The 12,572-nt window shown below is 32.5% G+C and overlaps 2 protein-coding genes across 2 annotated transcripts; both read left to right on the top strand.

The window, feature by feature from the left end:
- Positions 1–2,733: 2,733 nt before the first annotated feature.
- On the top strand, positions 2,734–11,253 carry LOC132799598 (receptor-like protein 7). The gene is made up of 2 exons (XM_060811885.1): positions 2,734–2,931; positions 9,892–11,253. Exons 1-2 carry the CDS (start codon positions 2,734–2,736, stop codon positions 11,251–11,253), a joined length of 1,560 nt encoding a protein of 519 aa, XP_060667868.1.
- Positions 11,254–11,520: 267 nt separating this feature from the next.
- LOC132799597 (receptor-like protein 49) lies at positions 11,521–12,572 on the top strand. The gene is made up of 2 exons (XM_060811884.1): positions 11,521–11,868; positions 12,222–12,572. Exons 1-2 carry the CDS (start codon positions 11,521–11,523, stop codon positions 12,570–12,572), a joined length of 699 nt encoding a protein of 232 aa, XP_060667867.1.

Here is a 12,572-nt window from a genome sequence, read left to right as displayed (position 1 = left end):
CCTTTTCGACTGCTATGTTGCTCTTTTATTTTTTTATTTATTTTTTTTGGTGTTTTCCATTTTTCTTCAATATTATGTTATTTACTTGGATCATTTGTGGCACCTTTAATATGTAAGATTGTATTGTTTTATTGTACTGTATTAGATTAGAATATATTATATTAAATTTTACTGTTAATACTATATATTATTTGGCGTACTATAAATTTTTATAAAAAAAATTGACTTTTATTATTTAAAGATATGTAATATTAAAAGAATTTAAAAAAATTAAAAATTTAAAAGAGTTAATAATATTCAATTTTATATTATAGTTAATAAAAAATTAATTTGTCATCATTTTTAATATTATAATCTAATTTTCTAAAATAATTACGTTATCTTTAATATCTTAAATGAATATTGAGTTATTTTTAATATATTACAAGAAAATATTAAGAATGAAAAATAGAAATTAATATTATTTGAGTGGATTTTTTTATGTAAAAATATGTATCAAGGTCAAATAATTATAGCTAAACAAAAGATAAAGGAAAAAAAAAAAAAAGAAAGAAAACTAATGAGTATTTCCAAAATAATAATAATAATAAAAGAAGCAGTTTTGAAAATAAATAAATAAATAAATAAAAGAACAAAAAGTCGACTGTACAGCCGTGACCAACCCCTCCCCCTATCACCTTTTTGTGCGTCATTTCCAGCATAACAGTTTCCCTCGTGAGCGTGCCGTCTAAGCAGTCCACATCGGGCTCCACGCAGACATAGCTCTCACTAATTTAATGCCGTCCGGTCCAAACATGCCCTTGAATTCTTATGTTGGTTGTGGTGTTTTTTTTGCTAGAAAAAGTGGAGAGTTATATTAACCAAAAAGGAGGGCACAGTACAACAAGCAGGCCAGAATCAGGAGTGGCCACAAGCCACACACCTAATTCATCTCCTCAAAATCTTGTCTAGGAATTCTTATGTTGGTTGTGTTAGTCTGTTACAAATAATATACATACATATGTATATATATATATATATATATATGTTTGCGGATGTACAATGTTTGATAGATTGGTTGTACAGTCTCCTTTGCTTCGTAGTGATGGATTAGCAATCAAGTACACTGGGGCTTTTTCAGCTTTTCTTCATTTTGGACTGAATTATTTAAGTTTCAATACTAACTATGCAGCTCTTGAGGTGGCAATAAAAGTTGCTTAGAAATTGAGTAAATACGGTAGAAAAACAGCTATAGCTTCTATTATACCACTATGCTGACTGAAAAAGACTCTCAAACCCCCAAAGTTATCAAGTATAGAGGCCAGGTCCATCATCATAAATCATCAATGTCATACAGAATCCATTTTTGGTTTTTGCTAGAATCTATGCATTTGAATTAATACATTTGATCTTGAGAGGCAGGGGTCTGATGTTGAAGCTTAAATCTTCTTGGGAATAGGAAATTAAAATTTTCCATTTTTTTATGGAACACAAGAACATGTATACATATTTAAGCTTTCAAGAGCTACATTTGAATATTGTCAACTTGCATAATGTCTCTGCATCATTTTCACCTTGTCTATGAAGCATGCAAATTTCTCACCAAGGACAGTTTTTCTGACTCTCTTATTTAGCATACAAATTTTTATATCATTAGCCACATCAGTTTCTCTGCTTCCTCCAACCATTCTGGCCTCTCTAAAAGATCTACCATACAACCATACTAGTGCTCAATTTATGGGGTTGGAAATCTTTAAGTGTTCCATATTGCTTTAAACTACTTCTCCAATTCCTCCACTAGACTACTCTGGTTCCATGGTGTTGCAACCACCAGTGTTGTTATATGTTCAGCTTAAATTTTGCATGGTGCTAAAATCTCCAAAAATATGTACCCAGTTCAATGCAAATTTTTGTTGGATTTGAAATAAAAATTAACTTCAGTTTTGATGGAGCACGATGTTGCAACAACTTTCGTTGCACCTTGGATTATGTCACCAATATTCACATGAAGTTGCAAAAATGTGTAGTTTAGTATTTGTTTAGATATATTTAGATTAATTAATTAGCAAATTAAAATTGCTTACAGGTGTGGTTACCTATAAAACATGAGTCATTTTGAAAGTTTGAACTTCGATGTTATGTAACCTTTGTGAACGACTAGTTTCTGGTTCAGAGGTAGTGTATTTTTCTCAGAATGAACTGAAATTTCCTCGATTTTTGGTAGGCTTGTGTTGAAGTATTGGTGGCAATGACCAATTTACATTTATGTTCCATTTCTTTGAAATGTTTGCTTGCCTTAATTTGGTACTATTTTTGCTTATAAAACAAGACTCTGGAATTTTTTTCAGCAGAATAGTTTATAAAACAGATTTCAATTTGATATCAGAGTTTGAAAGAAACGAAGATTAAGATAAGAGTGTATAAGGTCAGATGGGGGTTTAGCAATTCAAGATGTCTGGTTCTCTAATGTTAAGCCATTTAAAGCTTCCTGAAATTGATAGAAAAGCAGTAAGACACAGAATATGAAATATCAAACTTATTTCATAACAACCATATCTGTAAATCAAGTTGTATATATTAAGATTGGGGTATAATGCCCAAGTCCTAACTATCGTGAATTAACTAGAAATTTATAACCAATTATATTCAGAAGAGGAGGGCGAGGATGGAACAGACAAGAAGAAGAAGAAGGAGGGAAGGATTCCTCTGCCATGGGAGTTGCTGCCGCCGGTGATGAGAATACTGGGACACTGCATGACGGGTTGTGGTGCAAAAGAGAAGGAACTTGTGGAAGCTGCCATGGGAGCTTGCAAGAGCTTGTATGGAAGGTCCTTGCATGATATCGATGCTAAAGGGATTTTGGCTACTGAGAGTCATATTATGTTAGGGAAGATGGCTTTGGAATCTAAGGATATTATTGTTGTTGATCATACTGAGATTTCTATCTCCAATGTTATTTCCATTTAGCTTCATTATTTTATTTATTTATTTTTTCTTGGGTTAGGACCAATTTTCAGATCCTAATTGTTATCGATTATTTTTATTTGAGTTTCTATTCAAAATTTTGGGACCTAGTTATTTTGCACAGAAAATTTAATTTTGTATGAGCTGGGTATATTAATGGCAATTGAAAATTTTTTTAAAGTTAGATTTTATATTTTATAATATTCACAAGTTATAAACTTATTATTTATTTATTTTTATTTTCTTTTAGTTAGAAATCTATGCCAAAGGCTTTAATATCACAAGTTCTAATTTTAACAAAAGATAATGGTTCAAAAAAGGTGAAAAATAAAAACAAAAGGAGTGCATAACAATAGAAAAATATTATTTATCATCTATCAATTGTATTCATATTATATTTGACATTTTTTTAAAGTTAAACATGAAATAATTCAAATTCAAGCCATTCCCACACATATTTCATTGAGTAATTTAAGTGGGTTTAGGCTTGGCAACGTGTTGTGTTGAACAGTGTTTGTGTCATATTGTATCGTGTTTGTGTTAAATTTTTTTGACCCGAACAAAATCTGTTAAACTTTCGTGTTGAGATATATAGACTCAAATCCATTCATTTAATTTTTATTTAACCCATCATCTAACCCGTTAACCTATTAAGCATAAATGTCAAATTTGGATTAGGTATCAAAATAATACAATAAACCCTTTTTTTTCTTTTTAAAGGGAAAAAAAAAAAGATCAAATGAACATATTTGTTGATAAACTAAACATCTCCAAAAAAACTAAAGAAAATTAAAAAAAAGCATTCATATACTAAAATTCTACATGCATTAATAATTATCAGTTAAGAATATTATAAATAAGACCCATACTAAATATTAATCCTAGCTAAGAAATATGCATTGTCTGTTTAAAATAGCTTTCCAAATTCAATAATTCTTTTTAAGAAAAAGAAAATAAAGATGAAAAATTCTTTAATTATGAAATTGAGAGATGAGAGAATAATAGCATTGCAATTTAAGGCAAAGGCTAAAGAGACAATAAACATTTGATTATCTTAGTTTAAAGTAAAATTATTATATTATATTACAATAAAATTATAAAAATATCCTATATAAATGCGTTTAACAGGTTCCACCCGTTAGCATTCATTTTCTTAATGAGTTTTATTAGATGACACTAATACGGACCCAATCCAATATCATAAATCCAAATTAGCAAATTATCGTATAGGTTCATATCATGTTATTGGATCGTATGACATTTTGTTAGGCTTAAATATGTTGGCATCATTTTATTTAAAAAAATATGTATATATACACAGATATGTATTTTTATATTAAAGAAAGAGGTTTTTGAACTCAAGACCTAATTGGGCTATCTTAAAGTCAAAATCTTAAGATCTTATTGTATCTGTAGGCTTGGCCCATGTCTTGGGTTCCAACCTTTTTATTTTTTGGTTTTTTCATAAACAGGTTCAAACCTTGATGGGTCTATATATAATAATAATAATAATAATAGTGTACTAATCATTATTCAAGAACTAAAGTTTAAAAAAATATATAATGGTCCAAAAAAAATTGAAAAAAAAGAAGTTTAAAAGATATATTTATACATCAACAATAATTTGTACAGATAAAAGCTATATAATTATTTTAAAGATATTGACACAGTTGCACCTGAACTTTTTGGGCAGGCATTTTGCATCATAACGAATTTTTCTAACAATTTATTCTCGAACTTACAAAAAAAATTTACTATTGATTTTTCTGTCAAATATTAAATTAACAACGAAAATACAATGTGCAAATTGTAAAATTGTTCAAATAAAAAGTAATAAAAACTATTTAAAGAGGATTATTATTTTTTTAATAAATCAGCAAAAATAAAAAATAAAAAAATTGCACATGTAATTTTCCTAAATAAAAATAAATTAATGAGTTTTTTTTTTTTTTTTTTAAATCACAATTCCATTAATGAGTTTTTTATCCTATTTCTTGGCCAGTGTTAGCTCTTCCTAGGGATATAATATATATATATATATACACCTGCTTTAGTACTTTGGGATATATATATATTTTTGGTTAAAACTTCTAGGGATATTGATTTTCTAGTTTTGAAACTCCTCCCAAGTAGGGCCCGGCTCTTCAATAATGGCAAAAAGGGTATGCTATTCAAACTCAACAAATATCTCATCGAACTTGGCAAGTCTTCATGAAGATCTCTTACATTCAATTCTAGACAAATTAGTCTCTCTTTCGGATTTGATTCGGTTTGGTGCTATTTGCAAATCATGGAATTCCATCACTTTGATTCGCAAAGAAAAACATACCAGGTTAAGCATCCATCAACTTCTATGGCTACTAGTAATCAATCTCAAAGATGGCATGGAAAAGCCAAGTTTATACAATTTCACCAGTACCGCTGATATATGCAGCTTCCAGTTAATCTTACCATTTAATAATACAATTGTTATATTGGATCTTCTTATGGTTGATTGTTTCCTAAGGAAGGATCATCCGCATTACTGGTTTCAAACCCACTTTCCGGCACCAATTTTCTTCTTCCCCCATTCAATGGTAATAGATTTGATTTGGTTGCAAATATTACATTGTCAAGAGACCCTTCTTTGGGATCTTTTAAGGTTATTGTAACTTCTTATAGGATTAATAGCTCCATAGCCTATATAGAATATGGTGATGAATTTAGGACCTATTTAGAATCCGATCGAGATTTACTTTCTTCTTCTAAGCTATCATGTCATAGTATCAAGGTTAAGAAAATTCCACATGAATTGATGAGAATTTGTTCTTCTGATTGGTTTCTTGTGGAAGAAACCACCAATGGTGATCTTCTAGCGGTGGTGGTGACGATGATGATAATAATTCTTCTTCTAAGCCATCGTGTAGCCGTATTAGGTTAAGAAAATTCTACATGAATTGATGTGCATTTGTTCTTCTGATTGGTTTCTTGTGGAAGAAACCACCAATGGTGATCTTCTAATGGTGGTGATGACGATGAGGATGATGGTAATTCTTCTTCTAAGCTATCGTGTCCAAATAGCAAGGTTAAGAAAATTCAACATTAATTGATATGCATTTGTTCTTCTGATTGGTTTCTTGTGGAAGAAACCACCAATGGATGATCTTCTATTGGTTCTTCGATTAGAACACAAAATTTCTAAGAGATACATGATATTCAAAGTCAAAGAGTTGGATGGGGAATTTAAATGTATTCCGGTTGTGGACTTGGGGGGTCTTCCTTTATTTTTGGGAAGTGATAATTGCAATCCTGTACTGGTTTCAGCAATAGATTATCCTAGGAACTGCAGGTCAAATTCGATTTACTATTCATATGAAAACTCAGCAGAAAGGAGAAGCATGCTAAGAACTAAAGGTCTTGAAAATCATAAATTTGGAATTGAAGAATACAACTTGGATGATCAAAATATAGTGGAAGATAGAAGTGTCGAAACATCTTTTCAGGCGCCCTGGACTGTGCCAGCGATGTTCAACAATTCAACCAAGTTGCAGAAAAGTAGCTTGTTTAATTAGTATTTGTTTGGTTATATGTTTGATCAACAGAAAACGGTTACAGGTGTTATCTATCTATTAAACATGTGTCATTATTTTTGAACTTTGATGCTACGAAATCTTTGTGAAAGCATAATTTCTGGCCAAGGGTTTGTGTTATCTCAGAATGAACTGAAAAATTGCCTAGATTTGGCATACTATGTTAAAGTTTAATTTAGTTGGAACCAGTTTAAATAATGTTCCGTGGCTCTAAAGTTTTTGCATGATTTAGCTACTATTGCTGACACAAGACTGGAATATCTTGGCAGCAGAGTGTATTTTATATAAAACAGATTTCAATTTTCTATCAGGGTTTAGCAAATCAAGAGATGTCTTGTTGATATAATATAAGCATTACTTGCAGAATATTAAATCTTCCATTTTCCATCTCACAAGCATCCATTACAATTTCAGTCATTTGGTCAAAAATATTTTATATCAAGGAATGAAAATTGTTATACTGTACAGGGTATTAACTGATGAAAAAACTCCACGCTCATGTTAATTTGGCTCCTGGCCAAATTCGATCTACTATCCATATTACCATTCATTTGGGGTGCCAATAATGCTACGGGGTGTTAGTAATTTTAAATTTGGAATTGAAGAGTATAACTTGGAGGTTGAAAGTGTCCAGGGAGAATGACTTGATGAGGTTTGTTTTCCTTCTTCTTGGATTCCTTCATCGATGTTCAACGAAGTTGCAGAGAGTGGAATATAATTATAATTAGTATTAACTGTTGGGATATCTATATATATAGTTTAATTAACTAAAAATGCTTAAATGTGTAGTTGCCTATTAAGCATGGGTCATTTTGTACCAAACTGTTTGTGAAAGCCTTATTTCTGGTGCAGGGTTGGTCTTTTCTTAGGACTGAATGGTCTAGAGTTTTTTTCCCCCCCTCTTTTTTGTTATTTTTATTATTTTTTTCTGCTAAAATGAAATTGTGCTATGTTGGCGTAATAGTTTTGCATTCATTAGCCAATCAATTTGATACATTTTGATTATTAGACAACTAGGAAATATTTGGCAGCCCAACTTATATATTTTTAAGTAGATGTTTCAATACTTTTCAATTGACCCTGTTTTATTTGCTAGTTATCACTAAAGAAGGTATGTCATGTAAGTTAGTCTAGAGTGTGACTTGTTAGACTTTCAGCTTTCTTTTGCAATATGAATTCTTATAAGAAACTTTGTTGTATGGAAATTCAAATGTCTAGATATAAAGCTATCAATTATAATTATCTTGTAGAATCATAAAAAAAGAATTAAAAAATGAAAAATATGACCGGCCAACGAAGAATGTTCTGTTTCTAGTAGGTTTTGGCGTACAAATTAGGAGACGTAAAACATGGTTGGAAGGCCAAGTCTTTGGTAGATAATTCTTTCTCAGTCTAGCATTGATAGATAGTAAAATGAATAGAATATTGAGTTTGGGGTGATCATAAATTGGTAATCAGATATCTAATTGTGTATTGTCATTTTATAGCTAGCTTCCCAATTCATGGAGACCACTTGACTTATAATTATGATTCCCAACGCCAAATATGGGCAAGGTTCAAACTTTATGGTCCATACTTGCTTCTCTGTAAGAAGCTCTCTTAACATTTTTTCTTCCAAGCTCATCTAAGAAAAAGAGGAAGAAAAAAATAAAATAAAAAAGAAAAGAAAAGAAAAGAAGAACATTATGGGCTATCAATATTGTATCAAGGTTAAGAAAATTCCAAATGAACGAATGTGCATTTGTTCTTCTGAATGGTTTCTTGTGGAAACTACAAATGATAATGATAAAATATAGTCATTAGGCAGCAGACTATATTTTATATGAATTTGGTAACAGGATTAAACAAATCAAGAGATATCTTTTTATATAATATAAGCATTATAGGCAGAATATTAAATCTTCCATTTTCCATCTCGGAAGCAGACATTACAATGGTCTGTTTTATTTTTCAGTCGTTTGGTCAAAAATATTTTATATCAAGGAATGTAAATTGTTTTATTGTACAGGGTATTAAGCATCAAGCCATTGACTAATGGAAAAATTCTACTACACATGTTAATTTGGCCGCTGGCCAAATTTGATATCCTATTCATATTACCACTCATTTGTAAGTGCCACTAACGCTAAGAGGTGTTGGTAATTTTAAATTTGGAATTGAAGAATATAACTCGGAGGATGAAAGTATCCACTGGAGAACATCGAGTTGATGGGATTTGTTTTGCTGCCCCTTGCATTCTGCCATCAATGTTCAACGAAGTTGCAGAGAGCGTAGTTTAATTACTCCTTTCGATATGTGTAATTTAATTAGCTAAAAATGCTTACATGTGTAATTGCCTGTTAAGCAAGGCATTTTGTACTTCCATGTTTGTGAAAGCCTCATTTCTGGTGCAGGGGTGGTCTATTTCTTAGAATAGATTGAACTTTTCTAGATATTTAGTTTTTTTTTTTTTTTTCTTTTTTCTTTTTTCTTTTGTGGTCTATTTCTTAGAATATAATGAACTTGTCTAGATTTTTTTTTTTTTTTTTTTTTTGGGGGTGAAATGAAATTGTCTAGATTTGATTGGTTATGTTAAAATAATAGTTTTGCATGCATTGCCACCTAATTTGATATCATTTTGCTTATTGGACTGCTAGGAATATTTTGCCAGCCCAACATTATACTTTTAAGTAGATATTTCATTACTTTTAATCCTGTTTTATTTGCTAGTTATCGGTAAAGAGGGTATGTCATGTAAGTTTGCCTTAAGTGTGAGTGTGTTAGACTTTTAGCTTTGTTTTGCAATATGAATTCTTAAAAGAAACTTGTTATACGGAAATTGCAGTGTTTAGATATAAAGTGCTAACTATAATTATCTTGTAGAATCATAAAAAAGAATTAAAAAACGAACAATATGATTGGCCAAATAAGAATATTCTGTTTCTGATTAGCACTTGACATACAAATTTGGAGACTAAAACATGGTTGGAAGGCCAAGTCTTTGGTAGACAAATCTTTCTTCTAGAATTGATAGATTAGAAATGAATCGAAAATTGAGTTTGTGGTGATCATAAACTGCATTGTCATTTTATATAGCTAGCTTCCTAATTTTTCAGGGACCACTTGACTTATAACTATGATTCCCAACGCCAAAATACGGGAAAGGTTCAAATTTTATGGCCCATTCTTGCTTCTATATAAGAAGCGCACTAAGCATTTCCTGTTCCATGCTCATCTAAGAAAAAGAGGAAGAAAAAAATTATATTAAAAAAAAAAAAAAACAAAAGCATTATGGGGTTACCAATATTGTGCTTTGTTTTGCAGTTGTGGTGTTTAGTTCTGAAACTTTTTTTTGTTTGAGATTATTGTGGTTGCTGACTCTTCTGCTTCTAATCTGCAGCCATTTTGCCATGATGATGAGAGGTCTGCCTTGATGAAGATCAAGAATAGCTTTGTCATTGACAAGCATGCTTCTGTTTACGAACGAGCTTATCCCAAGGTTTTATCTTGGAAATATGAAGGAGAAAACACCAGCTGTTGTTCATGGGATGGAATTCAGTGTGACGAGGATACGGGTCATGTGATTGGTCTTGACCTCAGCAGTAGTTTCCTCTGTGGCTCTATCAACTCCAACAGCACCCTTTTCAGCCTCATTCATCTTCAGACACTCAACCTTGCTGATAATAACTTCAATTACTCTCATATTCCTTCTGCCGTTAAGCAACTTTCTGGTCTAACTTACCTCAACCTCTCTAATTCTACGTTTTCTGGCCAAGTCCCATTTGAAATTTCAAATCTGTCCAAGTTGTCCACCCTTGAACTGTCTTTTAATTCAGATTCTTTTGGAGAAAAGCTTTTATATCTTAAAAATCCTGATCTAAAAAGCCTAGTGAGAAACTTAACTAGTTTAGAAATTCTTTGTCTTAGTTACGTGGATATATCATCCACAATACCCGATTTCCTTGCAAACTTCTCTTCCTTGAGGTCCTTGCATCTTGCAAATTGTGAATTGTACGGTGAGCTTCCTTTGAATATTTTTCAACTTCCAAACCTGCAAATTTTCAATGTAGGATCAAACAAGAACCTTACTGGTTATTTGCCGGAGTTCCACGAAATAACTCCTCTTACAATATTGGTACTTGCAGATACTCAATTTTCTGGAAGCATACCTTTTTCAATTGAAAAGCTCGACTCATTGGAGAAGTTAAATGTTGAGATATGCAATGTTTCAAGTATTATTCCATCTTCACTCGGTAATCTTGCCCAACTTACTGCATTATATGTTTCTTTCAATCGAATAAGTGGTCCAATCCCACCTTCACTAGGCAACCTCACCAAACTAAAAGTACTCGAACTCTCAAATAACCAATTGCGTGGGCCATTTCCAGAATCATCATCTAGGCTCATCGATCTTGAACGTTTGAGTTTAGTTGATAACAATTTGGGTGGCATTGTGAGATTCAACATGTTTTTTAACATGAAAAATCTCACTGAACTCCAGCTTAGTTCTAACAATTTTTCGGTGGTCTTTGAAAAAATAAACATAAATGAAACAAGTCCAAAATTCCAGTTTCTCGCATTGTCTTCATGTAATTTATATGAATTCCCAGGTTTCCTTAGGCATCAAAATGAGTTGGAGTGGTTGGAACTTAGTGGAAACAAAATCTACTGTCAAATACCGAAGTGGATGTGGAACACAAGTGTAGACACTTTGGTTGCTTTGGACATTGCTGACAACTTCTTAACAGGCTTTCACCAATAGCCTGCAGTTCTTCCCTGGGTTAACTTGGGTGTATTACAACTTTCCTTCAATATGTTGCAAGGACCACTTCCAATTCCTCCACCATCCATCAAGAACTATAACATCTCAGGAAACATGATGACTGGAAAGATTCCACATGTGTTCTGCAACATGAGTTCTCTTTACATCCTTGATTTGTCCAACAACAACATGGACGGCATGATTCCACAATGTTTCAGAAACTTGAGCGGTCTTTGTCTGTGTTGAATTTAAGAAACAACTCTTTTGATGGAGTCATTCCTCAAATATGTAGAGGGCAATGCAAGCAACAATTTGATGTTGATTGATCTTAGTTATAATCAGTTGCAGGGTCAACTACCACGCTCATTGTCCAACTGTATGATGCTAGAAGGTATTCTTGTCTCCAACAATCGATTGAATGACGTTTTTCCAACTTGGTTGGGGTCCCTTCCGAAGTTGAAACTTCTTACAGTGTGTAAGAATGAGTTCTATGGTGAAATTGGGAATCCTGAAAAGGATTTCGAGTTCCCTAAGCTGCAGATGATTGATTTGTCTTACAATAATTTCTCTGGTGAATTGCCATCTCGATACATCTTCACTTGGAATTCCATGAAGGTTATTAAATCCAGTGATTTTACATATATGATTGCGGAGTTTAGCTTTCTTGTTTTTGAGGAGTTTGGGTTCACATTCCATCATCGCTATTAAATTACAATAGCATCCAAAGGGGTAGAGATATACTATGGACCCATCCAAGATATCTATGCTTTTGTTGATTTGTCAAGCAACAGATTTGAAGGGAAGATTCCTGAACTGTTTGGGAACCTAAAGGCCCTCCGCTCGTTAAACCTTTCCAACAACATGCTTTCAGGTTACATCCCATCATCTTTGGGAGACTTAACAATGCTTGAATCATTGACCTCTCTCAAAACAACCTCTCTGGAAATATCCCTTAACAACTGAAGCAGCCTGGATTCCTCGCACGCTTCAACGTCTCTCACAACAATCTGACAGGGCCTATACCGCAAGGGAAACAATTTAATACATTTGACAATAGTTCGTTCGAGGGAAATCCAGGATTGTGCGGTAATCCATTGTCGAGGAAACGTGGAGATTTACAGTTCTCGCCGACGCCAACTTCGACTTCTGGACAAGTTGATGATTCCGAGTTTCTTTTCATATTGGATTGGAAGTTTTCAATGGCAGGTTTTATGAGTGGACTAGTTGTTGAAGTGGTTCTTGGGAACATTATGATCACAAGGAGGCATGCATGGTTGGAAAAGATTCTATCAAGAATGAGTAGAGGGAGGTGGGATTAG

Source organism: Ziziphus jujuba, chromosome 10 (genome assembly GCF_031755915.1).
Source record: "Ziziphus jujuba cultivar Dongzao chromosome 10, ASM3175591v1".
Classification (NCBI taxonomy): domain Eukaryota; kingdom Viridiplantae; phylum Streptophyta; class Magnoliopsida; order Rosales; family Rhamnaceae; genus Ziziphus; species Ziziphus jujuba.
Note: the sequence above shows the minus strand (reverse complement) of the source record. Positions and strands in the feature narration are given on the sequence as shown.